The 21,097-nt window shown below is 40.1% G+C and overlaps 2 protein-coding genes and 1 long non-coding RNA gene across 3 annotated transcripts in view; 2 read left to right on the top strand and 1 right to left on the bottom strand.

The window, feature by feature from the left end:
- On the bottom strand, window positions 1-6,613 carry irf7 (interferon regulatory factor 7). The gene is made up of 9 exons (XM_066701076.1): window positions 6,511-6,613; window positions 5,329-5,479; window positions 4,849-5,008; window positions 4,106-4,209; window positions 3,820-3,871; window positions 3,535-3,672; window positions 2,812-3,219; window positions 1,920-2,035; window positions 1-1,802 (listed from the first exon to the last, which is right to left on the bottom strand). The coding sequence occupies exons 1-9, from the start codon at window positions 6,516-6,518 to the stop codon at window positions 1,650-1,652; spliced, it is 1,290 nt and encodes a 429-aa protein (XP_066557173.1). The 5' UTR covers window positions 6,519-6,613; the 3' UTR covers window positions 1-1,649.
- A 7,522-nt stretch (window positions 6,614-14,135) lies between these two features.
- Window positions 14,136-21,097, top strand: part of LOC136747836 (uncharacterized) — a 148,160-nt gene continuing 141,198 nt past the window's right edge. Inside the window, exon 1 of the long non-coding RNA XR_010816546.1 lies at window positions 14,136-14,305. This is a non-coding gene — a long non-coding RNA (uncharacterized LOC136747836). The remainder of the gene's footprint in view (window positions 14,306-21,097) is intronic.
- ascl1b (achaete-scute family bHLH transcription factor 1b) lies at window positions 18,750-20,983 on the top strand. The gene is made up of 2 exons (XM_066701072.1): window positions 18,750-19,989; window positions 20,131-20,983. The coding sequence occupies exon 1, from the start codon at window positions 19,377-19,379 to the stop codon at window positions 19,983-19,985; it is 609 nt and encodes a 202-aa protein (XP_066557169.1). The 5' UTR covers window positions 18,750-19,376; the 3' UTR covers window positions 19,986-19,989; window positions 20,131-20,983.

The following is a 21,097-nucleotide window of genomic DNA, read 5'->3' as shown; positions in this document are numbered from 1 at the left end:
TCAAGTTGGAAATAAAGTTTATTTGTATTTTAGCAGGTACATTACTCAAAACATGATTCAAAGTATTAGCATGAAGTCAAAAGCTGCATCAAGTGTAAACTTTCTAAACGTGGAAATTACACCATTCCTGTGTCTTAAAGGTGACAGATCTCATTCACTCTGCAAGGCAGTGGAAGGTACAGAATAGGAAGGAAAGTCACCATTTAAGTACAAGTAGAGGAACTCAAAAATAAACTAGGCCATGAAGGCTAAGCTGAAATCTTCAAAGAAAGTGTGGTGGAGTGATAAGTAAAACAAACAAAACCCACTGGCATGTGAACAAAAAGTAAACATTGCAGGTGCATATTCATGACATTGGATTTATCTTAATTCCACTACTTGTTCTATAATAGACCCCACATAGGGTAGAAAATAATTCTTCACAAGAAGAAAAGGTAAAAGTATTCTGGGCGAACCAGCTCCTTTCGTACATTGCCTAATTTAAGCTTACTTGGATAACATCATTTGGAAGGGGTGGTGGAACTCTCAGACCAGGGATTAGGGATCTGTCCTTGTCTTTGGGACCCCACTCTCTGCTTCTCATTGCAACTGAGCCCTTACATTTATTTATTTATTTATTTATTTATTTTTGGACATTTGAACCATCAGTTCAACTTTTTAAATATAATTGATTCTTTTAAACCATTTTCTCTGTGTACTGCTTTAGATTTAAAGACAACCCCTTAAATTGAAAGGTTTGATAAACCACTGCAATTAATAGCTCAGAAAGAAAGAGAGAGAACCAGACGCCAGGGGGTCCCAAGGACAGAGATGAAGATACTTTTTTCTTATTAGCCTCTTCGGGACTAAATCGCAAAGTTAGTGTTGCATTGTTGGCCACTCAATAGCCATTTTTTTTTCTCAGTGTGGATATTTTTATAAGCTATTCCTTACTGGATTGGGTCACTGGTAAACATGATGGGCACAATCAGTATTTGAACATGATCCTCTTGCAATATTTACAAGTGCTCTACCAACTGAGCTCTTATGCCCTGTTTGAGATTTAAGATCTGTTGAAGAATTTAAAGAATCTTACCCAAAACTCCATTACATTTATTTAAACATTTGTGAAACCTTTGTTAAATTAGTTTAATATGGGTGATGGCTCATGCATTACATTAATAGAATATTCTAAGTGTTTGAGCTTCTTCAGTGTATCTAACTGAACACAATTAATTATATTCATAAAATTCATATAGTTCCCAGAGTTGTAGGAAGGATTTATTTTATTCTAAGCTTTTTCTTAATGTTTAAACCCCAAAACAGCTTGTAGAACTGTATATTCACATCATGATGAAACTACTCTCATCCAGAATATTGCTGTAATTGTCAGGCAATTAAAAATAAAATAAAAACTAGAATAGTAATGCACTGGGAAGCAGGAGGTTAGTATTAAATTGGTTTATGCAGACATGTGATTTTATTGTGCAGTACTACTGGAAATAGTCAGTAGTCCCATAGCACATACAGTGGTCAGACCGTTGAGGAAACCAATGGCAAGCACCAAAGCTGGGGTTAAAGCAATCAATCCGTACAGGCATTAGACAGAACCTAGACAAGCTGAAATGGAGGTAGAAACAATGGGTTTTCAGAGATTTAAGCCCTGTGCCTCAAATTAAATTGGTTGGGAGGTCCATTACAGAGCTGATGAAGTCAAACAGGCTGTTCTGGGAAATCTGGAGGCTGATGTTGTCGCTGTGCAGAGAGGAAGCACCTTGAATCTGAGCCAATTCATGACAGTGTCGTAAGATTAGCGGCACCACCTGTGAATAGGAGAGAGACTGCATGTCAATCCCCGGCTACAGCAGTGAATGAAGAAGTCACAGTGGAGAAGGCAATTCCATTATTTAAGGTGATGAAATCCATTATAGAAAAATTACCTTCACAACAATGAGTTTCTTCTCTCTTGGTTTCCCGTCTGGGAATTTCTCTCCGAAGCAAAGGTAAATGGCGTAGTCTGGGGATCCCCGCTTGTTTTCTTTAAACTCCTTCAGTTCTGTAATAGAGTAAATGTACAGGTTTTGAAATAACCAGGTCTTAACCAATGATGCGCACCCAATTCCAAACCCAGTACATGTCATCTCCGTTGCATCAGCTGAACGGTTTTAAACAAGTTTGTATTCAGAGAGACGTGTTCTGGTAGGAATGTCAAGCCATCACATTTTAACAGTTTACCAGCTGTCCAGAAAATTAAATGTTTGTCAACCACTGTTACCGAGGCAAGTACAGCGGTCATGCTATTTATATAAACCCATGGAGGAATATTGTATAGAAGTGTAAAAGAACAGGTAACAAGGAGGACTGGGACATGTAACTTAGGTCTTCGTTTCTCACAGCCTTGGAAAGGAACCATTTCCTACAAGACAATCCTGGAAAGTGCTTTGAAAACCTATTTGGAATGGATTTTGAGGTGTGGAGACTCCTGGAAATGGCTTGGTTGTCTAATCTGTACTGACGATCTGTAGTGAAAATCAGACCTCAGTGGTGTTAATTCATTGTTTATTTTACCATAGAACTATATAGCCTATTCATATTTAAAAGGGTATGATGGAAAATATGTATATATTTTTTTAATTTCCAGGGCTGTCCACAGTACATGTGGGACAATTTTTGTTTTGCATTGCTTCCAACCGAGTTACACTGTCACTCAGCATTTTAATGTCACGTGCTGCAAATAGCCGCCTGCCTCAGTGTATCATGTACCGATGCGTTACTGGCTAATCTCTTAAATCAGCACCTGTGTATGGAATGGCTTATTTGTGCGGGGTGTACCTGCGATGTACTTGTGAAAGTTGAGCAACTCCACCTCCTTGTTCTGGGGCAGCTTGTTGGGCTCCACGTTGGTGCAGAGGGCAGGGTCGGAGGTGGTGGCATACACGTGACACATGTCCTGGCGTGTGCCATAGATACCCGTCTGCTTGACCTCCAGTAGCAGGCCCCTCTTAATGCTGTTGAGGATCCGGTTGGTGAAATCAATCTGCAAGTGGTCGATGAGCTGATCGGCGTCGGGGAAGCAGATTGCCTGGGTGGCCCCCAGTGCATGGTCCTCGTTGTGGTAGTGCAGCTGCACTTTAGGGCTGTGCACCTGTGTGGTCAGCACGGTCTTCCTCCGGTACCAGATGGTAATCTCCAGGTCGTACTCTGTCGGGAAGTGCTGGTGATTCCCTGCAGGCTGGTTCACTTCAGAAAAACAAAATCGAGACATGATTCACATGGTGAAAGAAGGGGAATGGACTGGATCTAAGGCTTGTCTGAGGAACTGGACAGGCCACAAGTTAAAAATCCCTAAAAGTTATAACTTTGTGTTAACTCTTTTGAGAGGCTCCTAATATTTGTATCAATTCCTTATTCTACTGTGTGACTTGTAATAGGCTATTCTAAGGCTGCAAGTTACATTAACTTTCACCACTGTTGTACAAAAGTAATACTTAAGGGCAGAAATCTTTTCACTGCTACCTCAGATTTTGTATTTTCTAGTCAATTTGCCTTACATACCAGCCACATAGGATTGCTCTGGAACAGTATCTGGAATTCCACTCTGGGAGTTGAGATAAGGGTCAATCATCATGGTCTCATAGGTGGGATAGTCAACAGTCATCATTCCAGATATGGGCTGCTCCCATTGGACATGTCCTGTAATCATAGATCATAGGCATTTTAAATTAGTAGGTAAAATAGGTCCCTGACCCCATGCATATAAATACTGCAATTATATAGGAGAACTATATAGTAAATATAGTTTTACTATATTTAGACCTGATAGTAAATTAAATGCAATACCTGGAAGCTGGTTTCTCAGATTCATGGTGAGCAAATTACTTGATGAATCCTGCTGTTAATTAAAAATAAATACATTTCAGTCAGACCTCCTGAAGGTCCTAAGTCATTGCCAGAAAATATGACAAACGTCTTAAATCAGATTCATGTCATTCATAAGAGAGGTCTACAATTGGACGATAGAATGAAGGGATGTCCACTGCAGATATGGGACTCCTGTGGACAGGAATGGATTTCGCAGTTCTATTTAATTTTTTTTAACTAGAAGAATGAAAGTATTATGAAATACCTGCATGTTTTCAGAAATGATTTCTGGAGAGGCTGGCGTTTGATAGATGTTCTGAATGGGCTCAGTGCAGATCAGTTGTTCACTATAATGTTTTTGCATGACAGCTTGAGAAAACATGGAAAAACAGCATGAAACATAAATAACTTGAGATGCATGAACAGAACACATAGATAATGGGACTTTGTTATATATACATTCTGGGGAGAAATTCATCTCTTTAATAGAAAATAGCAGGTTGTTTGGAAATATGATGTTAAGCTTGGGATGTACACAAACATGCATTACTGTTCATTTTGTTTGAATTCTGTAGACCATTTTGTAAAATATTTTTTTTTCATGTCTCTTGAGTTTTTGACAAAGACCCTCAAGCAATTGCAAAACTGTTCATGGGTCCTGGGGGGCTGCTGTGTGGTTTTCATCTTTTAATTATTGGTTCTACCATCTGACTGGAATAATACAGTGGAATGCAGTTTCTCTCCAATGGAGGAGATATACCAGTTTGTAAACCACACTCAATGTCTCTCCTATAGCTCTCACTATTACAGATGCATTTACCTGAGAGTCTTAATGTATTCAGTATTTCTATAACTGAGGTTAACAAAAATGAAACCCTCAAAAGATTGGCTTCAAAATATGTACTGCAAGTTTTACAAACAGTATGGATTATATTGGCAAACATGGTTAGAAGATCCTTTGAGCAGTGGGTGGAGAATGAGATCTGCAACAAATCTCTGTCCCCTTACTTTCAACTTGGTAAACTTTGTGGGGGTTTTCAGAGTCTTTCGAATAGTCTTGAATCTTCCGGAAATGCTTGAGGCTGTGTAAGGCGCAGCGGAAGTTGGTTTTCCACTTGGCTTTGTCATTTGGGTATTCATCTATTTTGCCACTGACAATGGCCCAGGCCTGAAAAACAAGGAGGACACTCAAACAGGGCGTAAACTCAACCAACTACATTTACTCTCCTGAGGAACTCCTCACTGTGGGTAACAACACTAGTAGTTTATCGCAGTGCAAAAACTGAAACAAAATAATCCCGATTAAGGGTCGACAATTTACAGTAGCTGTTATACCAGAGGTTTTTACACTTCTTAGGTAATATCCCGAGAAGCAAGCATGTCATTGGGCCTTATTCTGCGTCTTCATGAAAGCAACAGTGACTGGCGGCAAAGAGATGGGTAAGAAAGAACGAAACTAGCAGGAAAAAAAAAAAAATGGACCCACACCTTGAATATCTTGCAGTCCTCATCGATGCAGTCTTTCCTGGAATTGTGCTTCCAGGGAATGCAAAACTTGTCCTTACTGATCCAGGACAGGCCTGGATACTGGCCACTGTCCACCTGCTGGATCAGCCAGGATCCGAACTGGGGCTTGGAGCTGCGGAGACACCACCAGTCAACACAAGCAACAAAGCATCCATCACGCATTCTACATGCCTTCTAAACCCATAATGTAAGGTAAATAAGACCTTTTCCTTAGATGACCAATATTACTATTTAGCAGGTACCTTTATTCAATGAAATTTAAGTGGTTTGGCAATCAATACAATGTTTTATATTTGCATCACATTACAAGAGTAACATCCTCTGTGGAAAACTTAATACATTAGAGTGAATACAATTAACGTATATAAGCTTAGTATACCACATCCACAGATGACATGGGTATGAGATGGAGAGGGTACAAAATACTTTGCAAAGCTGATATGCGGTTTGCTTTAGTGCGCTCGTTTCCCCAAGGACCTATATGCTTTATATACCAACACGCACCTCCCAAATGGACGTGGCTCGCATTGACGAAAACCAACGTGAAAGCCACGATGTTTAATCGGATAATACAGTCTTAATATGCAAGCAGGAATAAACCGCTTCATCATTCCCCCGACAAGTCATATGTTGCATCACATTTCCATCTGTCAGCAGTTTCCCGCTGTTGTATCTTCTAGCTGTCCTTCCAACGCAGCGACACACTACGGGCGACAGTGACGTAACCAGCCATAATGTAGCGGCAGTGTCTTAACTATATAGATCGTACAATACGTTTTCACGTCAGGAGTTTCTAATTTAAAAAACTAAAAAATAAATAAAAAAATAAAAGCATATATCAATGTTTCTTATCTAGGATACACATCTTTAGAGAAGCAACATAACTTGCAATACACAGATTCCAACAATATCCCAGCTCTGTCAAACTCTTGATAGTGTCATCTGCAGCACACAGAAATGGAAAGCACTACTTATAGTAGTCTCGTCTTCCACACACAGCTGTCTACAAAATAAATAGCTGCATGACACCGTTTTAAAGTATCACTCGAACATATTTGTGTGGTATGTACCCATGAACAGACCTCTTCTGAAAGCGCCCCTAGTATTAAAGCAACAGTCAATCCTTGCATTGAATTAGTTTACCTTTGCATGTTCCGTGAGGGTCGGGTCGGGTCGGGAAACCGGGTGTCACATACAGGTGGTGTTTCCAAACAATGATGAAATATTGTTTCTCAAAGGATCTCTGTGTCGGGCTGGGTTTTATAGGTGCGTGACGACACACGCAGCGGGGCGGGCTCTTCCTGCCGCTGCGGGCCGCTTGCCCCGCCCACTCCCTTTCCTGGAAATCATGTGGCAAAATAGTAACTTAACAGAGCGCCGCAGCCTGCCAAAAAGAGAGAACAGATGCTGACATGAATACATTAATAAATACATGTTTAAATAAAGAAATACAGGGACATCTGTCTGTTTATGTATGACATGTATTCGTGTGTATTAATGTATTTATTAATTCCAACACTTATTGATGTATTCATGCATACATTTCCCGTTTGACGCTTTGCTATGTGCATGTCTGCGCTTTTTACTTTGTGTGGACACGCCTCGGTGTGGCGGCTAGTGGGCGGAATCCGGCGCGGATTATGTAATACAGTAATACAGGATCATGGCATCTGAAGGTGCATCATTGCCTCCACATTCCCGTGTTTTTAATGGCTGTTGCATCACATATAGTGTAACGAGTGCGATGCAGATTGTAGCATCATGTAGCATGCATTCTGCAGTATAATCATGCAACTATAGCAGTTAAGCCTTCATTGGGGATGGGTCAACATTGTGTACTATACACTAACACTCATTTTTTTTAAGTATGATGTGTAGGTGTATGTTTTATGTGAAATGTGCAGCAGTTAATAATAAAAGTGCTAGTTAACCTTACCAGTATGTTGTGGTCCTACGATTTTACTGAAACTGTTGGCAGAGAGATTGGCTTCGGTGTGTGGCTTTGAGGACACAGTTGTTTCACGCTGCAGTGCAAATGAGTGACTAAAAATTGTTTAAATCCATAACTAATATGATCCAAGAAGTTGTCTGTTTTGAGTTCACTTTTATTCACTATGTAAGACAGAAGACAACTCAATCGTTTTAAAGCAAACCAAGAATAACCAGTGAATTTGACTTAAGTTGAACTGGGGCCTATGCACTTTATTAAGTGTTTAATCACCAGTAATGCCATGACATTTCATAATTGCCTTTTGCAGATGTTATTGTGGTTTTATGTTACCGTTATGAGTTCTGTAATTAGCAATTACAATTACAGTTAAAGTACATTTTAAAAGTGATTATATATTTTTTTAAGTTTTGTATGCCTAACTTAGGGCTAAACCAAGTTAAAACTTTTACCTACACATCAGTCACAAAGTACAAACCTGTACCTTATCACAGTTTAATTTATTGATTGCCAGAAGCAGCTTTCTACTACTTATAAATCAAAACACATTAGGCTACAAAATTTAATTTAAACTGCAAATGTTCTCCTTCCATTAAAAGGAAAGGAGTGCATGTCACATTATAGAACTAGATTCCACTCTTGCATGACTTCTAAACGCACACAGATTCTAAAAGGTGACACTGGGAAGCCTTTTATATAATGCAAACACCTTTTGTTCACCGTGACCACATTCAAATACATTGTTATTCACTCAAGTCAAGTCACTTTCTACAAAGTGGATAAACATCTGTTGAAAAGATGACAGTCAATGTGTGGTGTCTGAATGAAGTTTCAGTCAATGTATGATCCAGAGACTTGGGGTGCATTTTCAACCACCTAGGAAACTATGAAGATCTTGTTGAGGAGACATGGCAATGCAAACCTGATGGAATATGGCCCTGGTAGAATTCTTGGACAGGATCCTGTTTAAGATCCTGAAGGGTCCTGTAGGATCCTGCTATAGGATCTTGTACAGGATCCTACAAGATCTTGTAAGATCCTGCACAGAGGTTAGTTCCAAATATATGCCTTACCTTTACTTGGTTATTATTATTATTATTATTATTATTATTATTATTATTATTATTATTATTATTATTATTATTATTATACATTTTTATTTTATACACTGTCATTTAAAAAAAAAAAATGGCTAAGACATGACAGTTTGGTGTTTCACCCTGAGCAGACCGCTAGTTAATTGCCAATCAGAACTCGATACTCAGTGTAGATGTTTTCCACATGTGACAACAACAATGTATACAATCTGTCTGTAGTAGAAATGTCTGAGAAACCCCTCCCCAAAAAACTTCAGAATCATGGTAAAGAAAATGTGTGCTGTAGTCCAGATCAATTTGTTGTTAGTCTTCATGATTTGTCTGCACCTGTAAGTATTTCTGATTCAGTAGTCCGGACCCCATGGCCTTTGATTAATCAGCTCTGTCTAAATGAAGTATTGCAAGACACCATCCTGACAATGTGGCTGCATCCTCTCCTCCTCTCTCATATTGCATGGTCAGTCTGCTAATTCACTCTCCAGTATAGGCCCCTGTTAGTGTTGCCACCCTTGTTCAGGTAATTGATTCTTTGGCCATACAACAAAAAGAAGTTTACCTAAACTTCAACATGTTGGCCACTATCCAGGATTTCTTAATACATTTTAACTATTGTGATTTCATTAATACATCTCTATAATTGCTAAGGGAATCAGGGCCAATGATTTCCCAAGACTCTAACCATACATTACATTTTTCCTTTATCTGATTGAATGAATATGGCCTTAATGTATGTATCCCCAAGAGATGATCACATCATTTGACATTAGTGAAAATTATTAATTTATTGTTAATATAGTACTTTAATTTTATTGTGCACTTTATATATATATGTGTACTTATGCTTTCTTTTAACATTCTCTTTCATGGCACACATCACCTCCTTTGGTATTGCCCCTCTCTTTTGTATTCCTGGTCTCTTTACAAATATGATAACTTTTAAAAACAATATATATCAAAGATTTTAATAATCTGTAAAATGATTGTAATGGCAGGCTTTGTACTGCATATTTTTTACTGAAAACATTTAAACAAAGTGTGAAGGTATTTCATCCCCATGGAACAAAAAATATTTTATTTATTTATTTGATATTACAGGGTAATTTGGATTTTCTCTAACTATTACACAAAGCTGATCTTTCATTGGTGGTTGAACTACCACTGATAACCTTGTTTGTTAATTCCGTGCAATGTAAATACCCTCTAGTTTCAATGGAGATTGTTAAAGCATGTGTGTTTGAATGTGAAAGAATGTAAATAGATTGTTATAAACATCTGACATTTAGTGTGTGCGTCACATGGTATTGTGTTTTTTTACGGGGAAATTATTGAAAGTCCCTTTTCCACACAACACAGTTCTCACTATTTTAAGATTTCCTGTGCTGTGGAAGCTTTTCTTATGAGCAAAGCACTAGAAAATCACACAGGCCTGGATTGATTGAAAATTCTCACCTACCCTCCCAGGCAAATTCCAGCCTGGGATTTTGTATTTTTCAGGGATCTCTCAGTAACAGTTTGCTGCCATCAGAAATTGAATGGAATTAGTTATTCATGTGTGGATTGAGATTAGCTTTAATACCCAGTGTCAAATCTCTCACCAGCTCCTGCAAAAAAGGGAAAAAGTTAATGAAACCCAGGTGTTCTGATGTCCTTTTGGCTGAGAATATTGTTTGTGGTTTTACTGCTGAACTTCTGGTTCAAATGTGACCGCAGTGGAAAAAGCTGCATTTTTTTGTGTGTCTCTCTTAGAAACCTATTGTATTTAATCAAATCGCATTTAACAATTGCTTTCCAACTTTATATTCTTATTTAGTCTCTTAATTAAGTTCAAATATAGATTTTACTTGCTGGAAAAGCTGGTTGCTAAATGTTCACATAACTCTTTTCTCATTAAATATGGGTAAACCTTTTCACCACCTTACATAAAACTTTACACTCAGTTATTGTAGTAAGCTTTCATCTCACTACAAGGTCATCCATGTACACAAAATACTAGCATTCTACTGTGAATGTTAACTATCAGAACCTTGGCATTGCTTCTCAGACAAAGAGCATGGGATGACATATGTTTTATCACAATCAAATCTGAGAAATTGCACCTGTAGCCAAGATGTAATGCCCTGATTGGCTGATTCAGAACTGCTATGGCATGGACTATATGTGATTATCGCCCTGGATAAGGGCGTCTGCCAAGAAATAATAATAATAATCTATGGCACATGCCTAATTGACTATTTTGCCAACACTTGGATATCACTGGTTATCCTGAGGGATAACTTTTTTTTCGCTTCAGTAGTCCAGAGTTCTGGAGGACTGCAATGTCTTTTTTGTTTTGTTTTTTTAAAGCCTCACCCTAGAGGGCTGACGAGGCACCCCACCACAGAGGGCTAACAGTGCACCCACACCCCAAGGTCATCGCCATCCAAGGGCTGTTGATGTTCCGCCACCAAGGGCCGGCTAGGGGCCCCCATCAGAGGGTAGACCACACCCTGCAGCACCATTTATGATTTATGTTCTGATCTTCTTGCTGCTATGTCACAGAATTATAATGCCTGGAGTCTGTGACACTGCTGTTGCCCCAAAAGTAAAGAGAAGCATGTTCATTTGTCTTTCCTTCTGTATGTTTCTGTATGAATGCCTCTACTTACTATAATAAAAACCCTCTGCACTCAGTTTCTGTCTGTGTCCTTGAGCCAGCATTTATGTAACAAGTAACAGCATTTTATGTTTGTTTTGTCATAATTTCACAGTTAATGTAGTCTTTTCTGTGCTCCCTATGTTCCTAGATGCATTTTATCTAATTCTTTGTTACTGTGTGTTGACTCTTTCTCAATCACTAATGGTTGTTACTTCGGAGATCTGTGAGAGGCTGTGCAGACAGAATCAGTATTCAAATGAATGGATGATAAATAGAATTTAAGATACAAATATGTATGCAAGCACCATCAAAACAATTACGTGATGCATAGATGAGTTTTCCTGAACCCTGTCCTGTCTCAGCATGTCCTGGGATTTATGGTACGAGGGGGCAACCCTAACAGGTTCTTTGGCAAATTTGCAGTTCCAGCCAAAATACTTCTTGCAGTATTGTCGTCTGAAGGAGTGGAAGGGTTTCTGTGTTGCTTTGGTCTGACCGGACAGCTTCACCAGAAGTCTGTTTAAAGGTACCCTGACGGATATAAAAATGTATAAATCATGAATGAAGTATGTCAGGAAACAAGTAAGGCATTAAAATTCTGGCACTCCGATTAGTAGATAAAACCCAAATGTTCTGTATACAGTATATGGGAATTTACCATAGACAACACATACAAGCCTAAATAGGTTTGTCCTGGAAAAGGACTCAACAGAAAGGCTGCTCTAACAATTCAGTATAAAGTGTACCCCCAAATTATTAAGTGACATTGTGTTACCTGCTACTGTAGAACAATTCTTAAGCGTTAGACAGGGTAGGAGGGAAGATTGTTCTGTGGTGTCACGTAAGGCAGCAAAAAAGAAAAGGGAACTAATGTAACCTCTGCGTGTTTTGCCGGAGCAGTTCCCTCTTCCTATTCATCGAAAGTGAGCGCTACACAGTCTGTGGCTGCTGGTCCTCATATGATTGGTTCAGGCCACTGATTCTTGAAGGAAGCCACAGGGTTATTTATTACCTTTTGTTTTTCTGGTGGTCTTTCAATTCGTAATTTTTGATTTCATGAAAGAATCCATTGCTTCACGTGTGTGTAAGTGCAGCTGAATTATCATCAGTAGTGAAACTGATATTTTCAAAAGTTTGTAATTACAAACAAACAATAGGCTGAATGGTATGGTGTAAAGGCAAATACATAGTGCATTTCTCATGAGCAGAACAAATATATATTTTAAATGTCAAATATGTTCTGCTGTATGCTGGGAATTCCGCTATAGTAGACACCGAGCCTTGCATTTTGTTCTTTAGAATTACATGTAATTTGTAGGGTGGGGACTTATTGCATGTCATCAAATGATCATAATATAATTAAATGTTTGGTGTTGTCAGATGCATATAATCTGACATTCTCTTTAGTACCGGTTAAAGTACTGAACATCCTTGGACAGCTCCATTTAAAACATGCAGATGCATTTTGTACTGTTCTTATGACTCCTTAACCCAGATTCTATTAAACTCTGTAATCTGTACATCCAGTGGAGATGCACCTAACCCCATACATGTGATAGCATGTTGTTTTGGTGTTGACCTTGCTCACTGCCAACTGTTCTACACTCTTGCAAAAGCATTTTGCCTCATATTTGTCCAGCTTCTCAGTCCAGAAAATCTCTCTTCTCTTTCAGTGCCTAGATAAATCATTGAGTGGCCTTATTCTTAATTTGTCATGGTACATGAGCGCTAAAGGTTTTTTTTTTTTTTGTACATTTATTTTGTTTTCAAGAACCAAATCCAGTTGAAGTTCATCTCCTACCCCTGGAGTTCACGCTGGTCTGCCACCTTATTGTTTATCAAGACTTGAAGTCCAGGGCTGTTTGCAGCTGTCGCTCTCTGAGGGCTCAGTAATCCCCTGCAGTTTCTACAACACTGCTGGAACTGAGCCATACCAGACAGGCCTGCCCACACAGTGCAAGAAATGGCCTTTGGGGAACAAAAGAGCAGCTTGTGTGCAGGAAGTGAAGTTTCTGCAGAAACCATAAACAAACACCTGCTGGAAGAAACTGAAAGGAATACCATATCAGTACCTGGGCCTTTTTCCTATCAAGTGATAACTGAGGTATTTGTACACAATATGGTATGGCTTTAGACTTTGCCGCACCTTGCTGTAGATGGGAGGAGCTAAATAGGAGCTGGTGGCGTGGGAGGGTTTGCCAGTCTGCAGACCGTCAGAAATGGCCCTGTCAGTGTTTAATCAAGGCCTTCTATCTGAAATCTATTAGAAAAATAACGTTATGAATGAATATGGAGAAAGATGCCCTGCTGCTGTATGGTGTATTATTCCCTTCACTGTATTCATATGTATTGCTTGCTTAACTGCAGTATAAGGAAGTACTTTGTTGTAGTTTGTTGTTGTATTTTGGGGTTATTACAGCCTGTTACAGTGTAGGCTGTACAGGCTTTCTTACCTTAGTGAGATAACTGTATGAGGATAAAGTGTTTCCCTGTTTGCTCGTTAGAGATCATATTTGGGCTCTGAGGTGCCAATTGAAACTGCTCAGTCACTAGGATTCCTACACCCTAGTTCCTGTCTTCTTCTCATTTACATCAGTGATGTATTAGAAATGTGTTATATTCCAGTAATCCCTTTGTTGTTGTTGTTTTGTTCCAATAATCCCTGTCGTTTGTCCTGGTATTATATTTCTTTGCTGGTGTCTGGTAACAATTTAGTTCAATCAAATGTCTTTTACCAGTTTATAGTGTTCAATAAAACAGGACCTATGCCCTGCAGCACAGATTGAAGACTATTGATAAAAAACACTTTAGATTTATTGCTGTGTAGATTGTGTTTCAAGCTTCAAGGTTCAAGCTTCCTTTACTCCTATGTATAGCTTAGTAAATAATAATCATGCTATGCTGATTAATATGAAGGTCATACAGATTGTTAACTAGCAGACAATGAACAATCTGTATGAACAAGGTTCACCTTCATTGGACCCATTTGGTAAAACTCCACACGCCCAACTGCTGTAGACCTGTAGGCAACTCCTGGAGAAACGCGTGGAAAACGTGCTTATTTAGTCTGATTCAGACCCCTCTTTCACTAGCAGTGTCCAACGAGAGACCATTGAATGTTCTGGAAATGCAGGGATGGGATGTGTGGACAACAGGGACTGGGGAAGGCTGAATACCCCTAAGAAAGTAGGGCTCCTGGATCACAGTCTTCCATCAGCAACAGACTCAAGCAGGATTTTATATGTCCTGACATACTGGGTGAATATGGTGCATCTTCAATCATTTTAGTTAAGTTCTGATTTAGTTCTCACATCTCTGACAGTAGCATGAACTTGAAACAATAAGAGATGATTATTGACACCAAGAATTATAAAGTCCATTCAAGTAGAAAATGATCTTGTGCATTCTGAGCACCCTAACAAGTATCTTCAGGGCAGAGTATAAGGGTTTTTTGGAGGGAAATCCCAGCCATGATTGGCCAGGGTGTTATAGCTCACTTCTTTACACACATGAATGGTTTATTGCATCAGACTGCAGGGTTATTAATGAGGTATTTTGTTACTTGAAAATACCTGGCAACAACAGTGGTAATAAACCCATTAGGAAGGCGGTATGATTTGTATGCGTTATGAACTACAAAGCTTCAAATGAAGAACCCCTTGTTATTCCTGCTTTGGGAAACATTTGCAATTTGATTTGTGAGCTGTGAGTGCATTAAAAAACTGGTTCAAATGATTATCTGCAGTGTCGGTGTACTCTCAGGAAGAAGGATGGTAATAATGCAGTATCAGGTCATCAGTCGTTTTCTGTTGAAAAAATAATATTTTCTGTGGGACCGTATCCTCAGACATCTGAAAATCATATATTGTATACCCCTGTGTGATATCCATTGCTGCTGTTGATTCTTAAAATAAATCAATGCTGACTCTTTACTAGACGCCTGTTGCCATACAGACTAATGTTATCTTTTCTTATTTTTCAAATGCCAGAAATGTTATCCACTGTGATTAGTGTGGCACAGAAAACCTTGTTTGTTTTTCATTGTTGAGTTAAAGTAGTGAAACTCCCGGCGATTCTGACTAGTTGATACACGTGGAAGGGACATTTTCTTTCCATTGAGATGAACAAGAGCACCATCTATTGGTCACAGTACAACATTATCAACTCAGGGTGATGAGCTGTCAACTAGATGTGCAGCCTCATTTCAGATTAGATTTTTACACACTGTGGTTTGCACAGAACTATAGTTTAAAAAAGGAACGCTACAACAAACAACAAAAAACAAATAACTACTTTTAACACAATCAAAGTTAATCAGTTAATCAAAGCTTTCAATATTTGAAAAAACTGGAAGGCCTGTAATCCTTATCAGGCCACACTAGAAGCTTTGATTATGCAACATACTAGCTAACGAGCAGTACTGGATTGCATTATGCATTTATGTCATGATGTAAAAATTAGGTGATTTCCAAACACACAATGCACTCATACATGTGGGTTTCCTAGGGTCAAACTCAAAGCAAAACACAACACTTTTTTTTAGAGTTTTTTCAGAGTGATTAAATGTGTAATGCTTACTGTGTTTTGTACCTCTCAGTGCCCCCAGCTGTTTCCAGTTTACAAGGTCCTCTGAAATAGTCGGTTGCTTTTTCTAGCATCCTGAACTTGATAACTTAATCTGAATGATTCTTCCTGTTCTTTGATGTGCTGTGGCAGTCTCAAAATGTCTTTGGTTGATTGAGTTTAATGGAGTGGCAACTAAAAACATTTAGACCCAACCCTTCCTCCCTTCCTCCCTAATCTTAACTCTTTACAGTTTTCTCTTGGCTGCATCGGTGCTCAACAAACTTTGAAAATATGTAATTGATAAGTATGGTTTACTGAACGATATTAAAATAAATGATTCACAGAATAACATTGTATACTGTACCATTTTTATTCCAACATGCACTTTCAGTATTCTGATAGCAACTCCTGGATTTTGTAAAATAGGTTTTCAAGCCAAGTTCCTTGTGAGTGTCATATCAGTACTAAGTGACTTGCTTTTTACTTGTGGAATTCAATGATTGTATTTCAAAATACAAGGGCTTGATAGGGGCTACCAGAATTTCTTTCTTGATGATTTAACAAGGCAATGTAGCAAACCTGGAAAATTCTGGCCTGCACAGTATTATTTTCAAACCTGGGAGTCTGTTGACTTAGGAATAGTCTCTGTATGTAATATCTGTATAATCACACAATGCTTGTGTAGAGAAAGTGCTTCAGAGGAGTAAGGCTATAGGTAATTAATGTAATGCTATGTAAAATCCACTAGGGGAAGCTGTCCTCGTTTCCCAAGAACTGTCCCAGGACATTTCTTCTATATGCTGAGCTCTGCCATGTTAAAAATAGTGTTGCTTAAAATAGTTCCCTTTGCCTGCAGTAGACTCTCATCCGTGCTATAAATATCAGTTTTCTGTGTAAGCTTTTGTATCAGGCCCAGTGTGATGTTGAAGATCAAACTACCCGATTATATGTGTTCTGTTCTTGCTACATTGTGTGCTTGGTTTTGTGACCGTTGTATTGTGATCCATTTCAATTTGCATGACGAAATACAAAACGGACTTTATTACTAATTAAGAAAATCAAATGATAACATGCCATCAAATATTTATACGTCTACTGTTTTGACAGGGATATGCATTTTAGATCAATTAGCACACATACTTATTAAATTATATGTCTGTAGTTTGTTAGGAGAATTGGATTTCTGAAAACTGATTCCGGTCTCTATTTTGAGCTATTGAATAACAATACACAATGCATATTATTATTGTTGTTGTTAATGCTATTGGTGGTGGTGATGGGAATTGGTTAGTGCTGATTAGCTATTGAAACCAATACCCTCTGTACAATGAACACTAAAGAAAAATATATGCAAAACAAACTAAGATGTGTGGTTGAGACTGATTGATAATTTCATATGTGGAATCTGAATAGGTCTAGGATAGAAATGAATACTTAACTGGCATACACAAATACCCTGCGTATTGTGAATACTTAATTATATATATTAGATGTTTATACACAGACCAATGTTACGTCTTATTGAAAATCTGGCTATGGTTAATCGAGGGTTTTAGGAAATTAATTAATTAATTGAATGTGCAACATAAGCCTGTCAGTCTTCCAGCAGTGGGAAACGCGTCTGATGTAGTCGGTTGACACGATTCTCAACCTCGCCAGTAGAGGTCGCTGTTTGCCGTGTCGTTCTTCTTTCTAAAAATGAACTGCGAGTAGTGACCAGGGAAAAATCTAGATAAAACGCAAGGTACAAAAAAGGCATTTAAGCGCTATTCTTATTTCTAAGTCAATAAATAATTAAGCAGCGATTTTTATAAAAACCTTCAATTTATTTAATGGACTTTGATTTTGATGTGCACTTTTTTTTAGCCAACTTTGCAATTAAGGCAATATTAGTTGAACACCAGTAGTTGCGCAGAATCTGGATACAATACAGATTATAACAAGCACTTTTTAAGAAAGGGGTGAAAATGGAGTGCAATTCAAACTGCAATACCATACTCTGTGATTCGTGTCGCACTGTGGTGGTCAGATGCCCACTTTAAGCTCCTGTCATCATTGGACATTTATGAACAGACATGGTACAAGATCTGATTGCGCTTTACATATTTAATTGCTAACTTGTATTCGTACACCACTCAATAGCAAATGTAATCACAGCTACATTACTCTGATTCAATTTACATCACAATACTTTAATAGTGTACAAAGGAGCAGCTGAAACTGCCTTTTGGGTTCTTGACTATTTGATGTGTAGCTGCTGTCTGTGTATGCATCCATCTACGTATACGTGTGTCTTCATAGGGTTCATTTTTTAAAACACTATAAGTAGACGATATTCTAACACGAAATGCATTTCACCCTTTGCCTTGAAAAGCAATCAATCACCTCTGGCTTACTAAAATGATCAATTTAGTTACGCTTCTGTTGAGTGGAGAAATAATCTAATAGACAACATAAAGACTTGCTTTGTCTTGCCCCGCACCACCCCGGACCCCAGTTGTGCCATGTGCTTCACCCCATACCTGACCAGAGGGTGAAGACTCAGATCCTGATTGTGTTATAGACAGGGCGTGGCACCTAATTACTGTCTAATTACCTAACCACTATCAACACGTTTCTGTTGGGGCAGAATTCACTCCGCTGCTGTTGCTTCATTGCTCATTCACGTCTTAAAATGTCACACTTTTGTGTTTAAGTGGACAACTTTTGTGTGAAAACCAACCCATCAGAAACTGTATTGGGGAGCGGTAGCAGTTTTGTTTATCTTCGCTTTATACACAACGTATTTGAAACATATTACTGACTTTATGGCAGGAATTGAAATACTTCTCATATTGCTGTACAATGTGCCGCAGATGTGAATGTCCGTGTGATTTACGCCGGGCTGCTCTGGGCGCATTGCGATGCACTGAGCGGAACACAGCGCCAGGTTTGCGCGCAGCCGCAGCACATGTTTCTAGTTGTCTGTTTTGGTTTGTTTTCCGCACTTTGCGCGCCCACTTGCTTATTCTGAATGAACAAAACTTAGATCTGCACCTGTGATTGATACTGACGCCTCTTCGCGACACGTTTACCTTAAAAGCCATGGCGTTGCCAAGCGAGGTCTATGGCTGGCATTATGCGGCGGGGAGACACGCTTGCCATTTATTTGCTGCTCTCTGTGCAGTAACCTGGAAACCCGGGAGGACGGCCTTGGTATTTTAAATTTAAAAGACGGGCGAGCGGGCGGCCGGGGGGGTGCGAGGCAGGGACACTGATAATTTGAAGTCTTGCCAGGGGGACATTGTCAAACTCAAAAGACATTTCAAAGAAACAAACCATTCACTTTTTTCCGCTGTGCGCCCCCGCGTCCCCCCGGTGCTGGGTGTTTGAATCAGCCAATGGCGGGCCGAGGCGACATTGGGATGCAAATGTGCGCCGCGCGTGCTCCGCGCTCGTGAAAGCGCCGGATTGTTTATTGAGCTCGAGCCACGCGCCTGGCTCGCGAAACCCGCCGCGGAAGAAAGCGCGCGCTGGGCGGGGCGTCGCGCGAAGCGTGCGGGGAGGGGGCGGGGTGCGGGCGCGTGGTGAAAAAGAGGAGTGCTGCCAAGGGCTGCTTCAGACGCGCGGTGGAGTAGGTGCTTTTCAGGTTGGGATCCAAGTCCCTGTGCACTCCAGCCACACGCCCCACGCGAACGACACGAGAGCCACACACTGTCATCTCTGCTGTTTGTTTTCCTTCTTGCCAACTGCCAACAAGCCAGCCTTGCTCGCCGAAAAAGAGATGGACAGCACTACTGTCGCAGCCGCGCACATCACGCAAGGTGCCTACCCCTTCGGACTGGAGGGCCGCGGCGTCCTCTCCATGCAGACCACGCTGGAGTGCGGCGGGGCTGTCGCCGCCGCTGCCGGGGTCCATCACCCAGGCAAGAGCAAAGTGCTGAAGAGACAGCGCTCCAGCTCGCCCGAGCTGCTCAGGTGCAAGAGGAGACTGAGCTTCAATGGGCTGGGCTACACCATCCCGCAGCAGCAGCCTGCCGCCGTGGCCAGGCGCAACGAGAGGGAGAGGAACCGAGTCAAGCAGGTCAACATGGGCTTCCAGACCCTGCGCCAGCATGTGCCCAACGGGGCGGCCAACAAGAAAATGAGCAAAGTGGAGACTCTCAGGTCTGCGGTCGAGTACATCCGAGCCCTGCAGCAGCTCCTGGACGAGCACGACGCCGTGTCAGCGGCTTTCCAGTGCGGGGTGCCGTCCCCCACCCTGTCAAACAGCTACTCTGCCGACCCCGGCTCCCCACACTCCACTTACTCCTCAGACGAGGGCAGTTACGAGCATCTCAGTTCAGAAGAGCAGGAGCTCCTGGATTTCACCACCTGGTTCGACAGATACTGATCAGGTAAGACGCATTTTCTGTTGCATCTCCTAACCCTTATTCAGCAGGCGAGCTTTCACTCGACCTTTTTTCAGCCAGTAAGACAAAACGAGTCTGTGTCTCTGCAAATACTAAACTGTGCACTTGCTCTCTTCCATCTCGCAGGTGCACGCTACCGAAACTGGAGAAAGCAACCGGAGTACCTCTTGCCACCGGTGACACGTTACGGGAGAAAGGATTTAAAACTCCCAGTGGTCACTTCAGTGGTCCAGCTCGACTGGACCTGCCGAACAAACTTCCAAGGGAAAACGAAAAGCCTGTGGACTTCGTATGTTTCTTTTGTTAAACTAAGTGCAATTATATGAACCGGCGACCAGGAAGATTAGCCACTACTTTTGCAGTGGCGTGAATGTGGTACCGGGACAGCTCAAGTAGTCGATGCCTATACCAAGGCTGCTGAGTGAAGCGATAAGGACTCAAATCAGTACTGCCACTTTTTAGATAGCTCTTGCACCCTCGGGTTTGCTGGGAAAATCAGTGCGAGCATGATGCTTCCTATTCCTAAAGTTGCGATTTTGAATTTGTGTACATCTTCTATTTTGTTTATGGCATGACATGGCATTGAATTATATGAAGACTTATTTTTGTATAGAAATGATAAAACAAAAACAAAGCAAAAGTTTCTCGGGAACCATTAACACACTGCCACTTTCTTTGTGTAAGGTGATTAGAGGATCTTAATAAGATACATTCTTTATAGATAGATCTCTTAAACACTGTTAAAACTGCTGGATTTTTTGTACTTTGTACATTTGGTGTGTCCTCAGCTGGTGTAATGGTCAAAGCTGTTACCACTGCCTATGAATGATTGAAGGGTTTTATAATGTATGGAAGACTTTTTTGTGTATGCACTTGTGTTCCCATTTGTTCCTACTAAAATGTACATATGCAATTTTTTTAACAGAGATATCATATTTTATGTAAAAAAATAGTCTTTATAAATAAAATTTATTTATACTAAAAACTTCAGTGTTTTCTGTGATTGTTTGTCCAACAGTTACTGATGTGAGGGTAAAATGGAGAGGGAATATTATCAGCCCAGGATTTCACCTGAGCAGTATAATGTCATGTG

Source organism: Amia ocellicauda, chromosome 4 (assembly GCF_036373705.1).
Source record: "Amia ocellicauda isolate fAmiCal2 chromosome 4, fAmiCal2.hap1, whole genome shotgun sequence".
Classification (NCBI taxonomy): domain Eukaryota; kingdom Metazoa; phylum Chordata; class Actinopteri; order Amiiformes; family Amiidae; genus Amia; species Amia ocellicauda.
Note: the sequence above shows the minus strand (reverse complement) of the source record. Positions and strands in the feature narration are given on the sequence as shown.

Excerpts from the sequence above, each read along its gene's own strand:
- ascl1b (XM_066701072.1), top strand. The coding sequence starts at position 19,377 with ATGGACAGCACTACTGTCGCAGCCGCGCACATCACGCAAGGTGCCTAC.
- irf7 (XM_066701076.1), bottom strand. Across the intron at positions 5,009-5,328 it reads AGGACTGCAAGATATTCAAG|GCCTGGGCCATTGTCAGTGG; the intron begins GTGTGGGTCCAT and ends CTTGTTTTTCAG. Across the intron at positions 4,210-4,848 it reads CAAAGTTTACCAAGTTGAAA|CTGTCATGCAAAAACATTAT; the intron begins GTAAGGGGACAG and ends TGTTTTCTCAAG.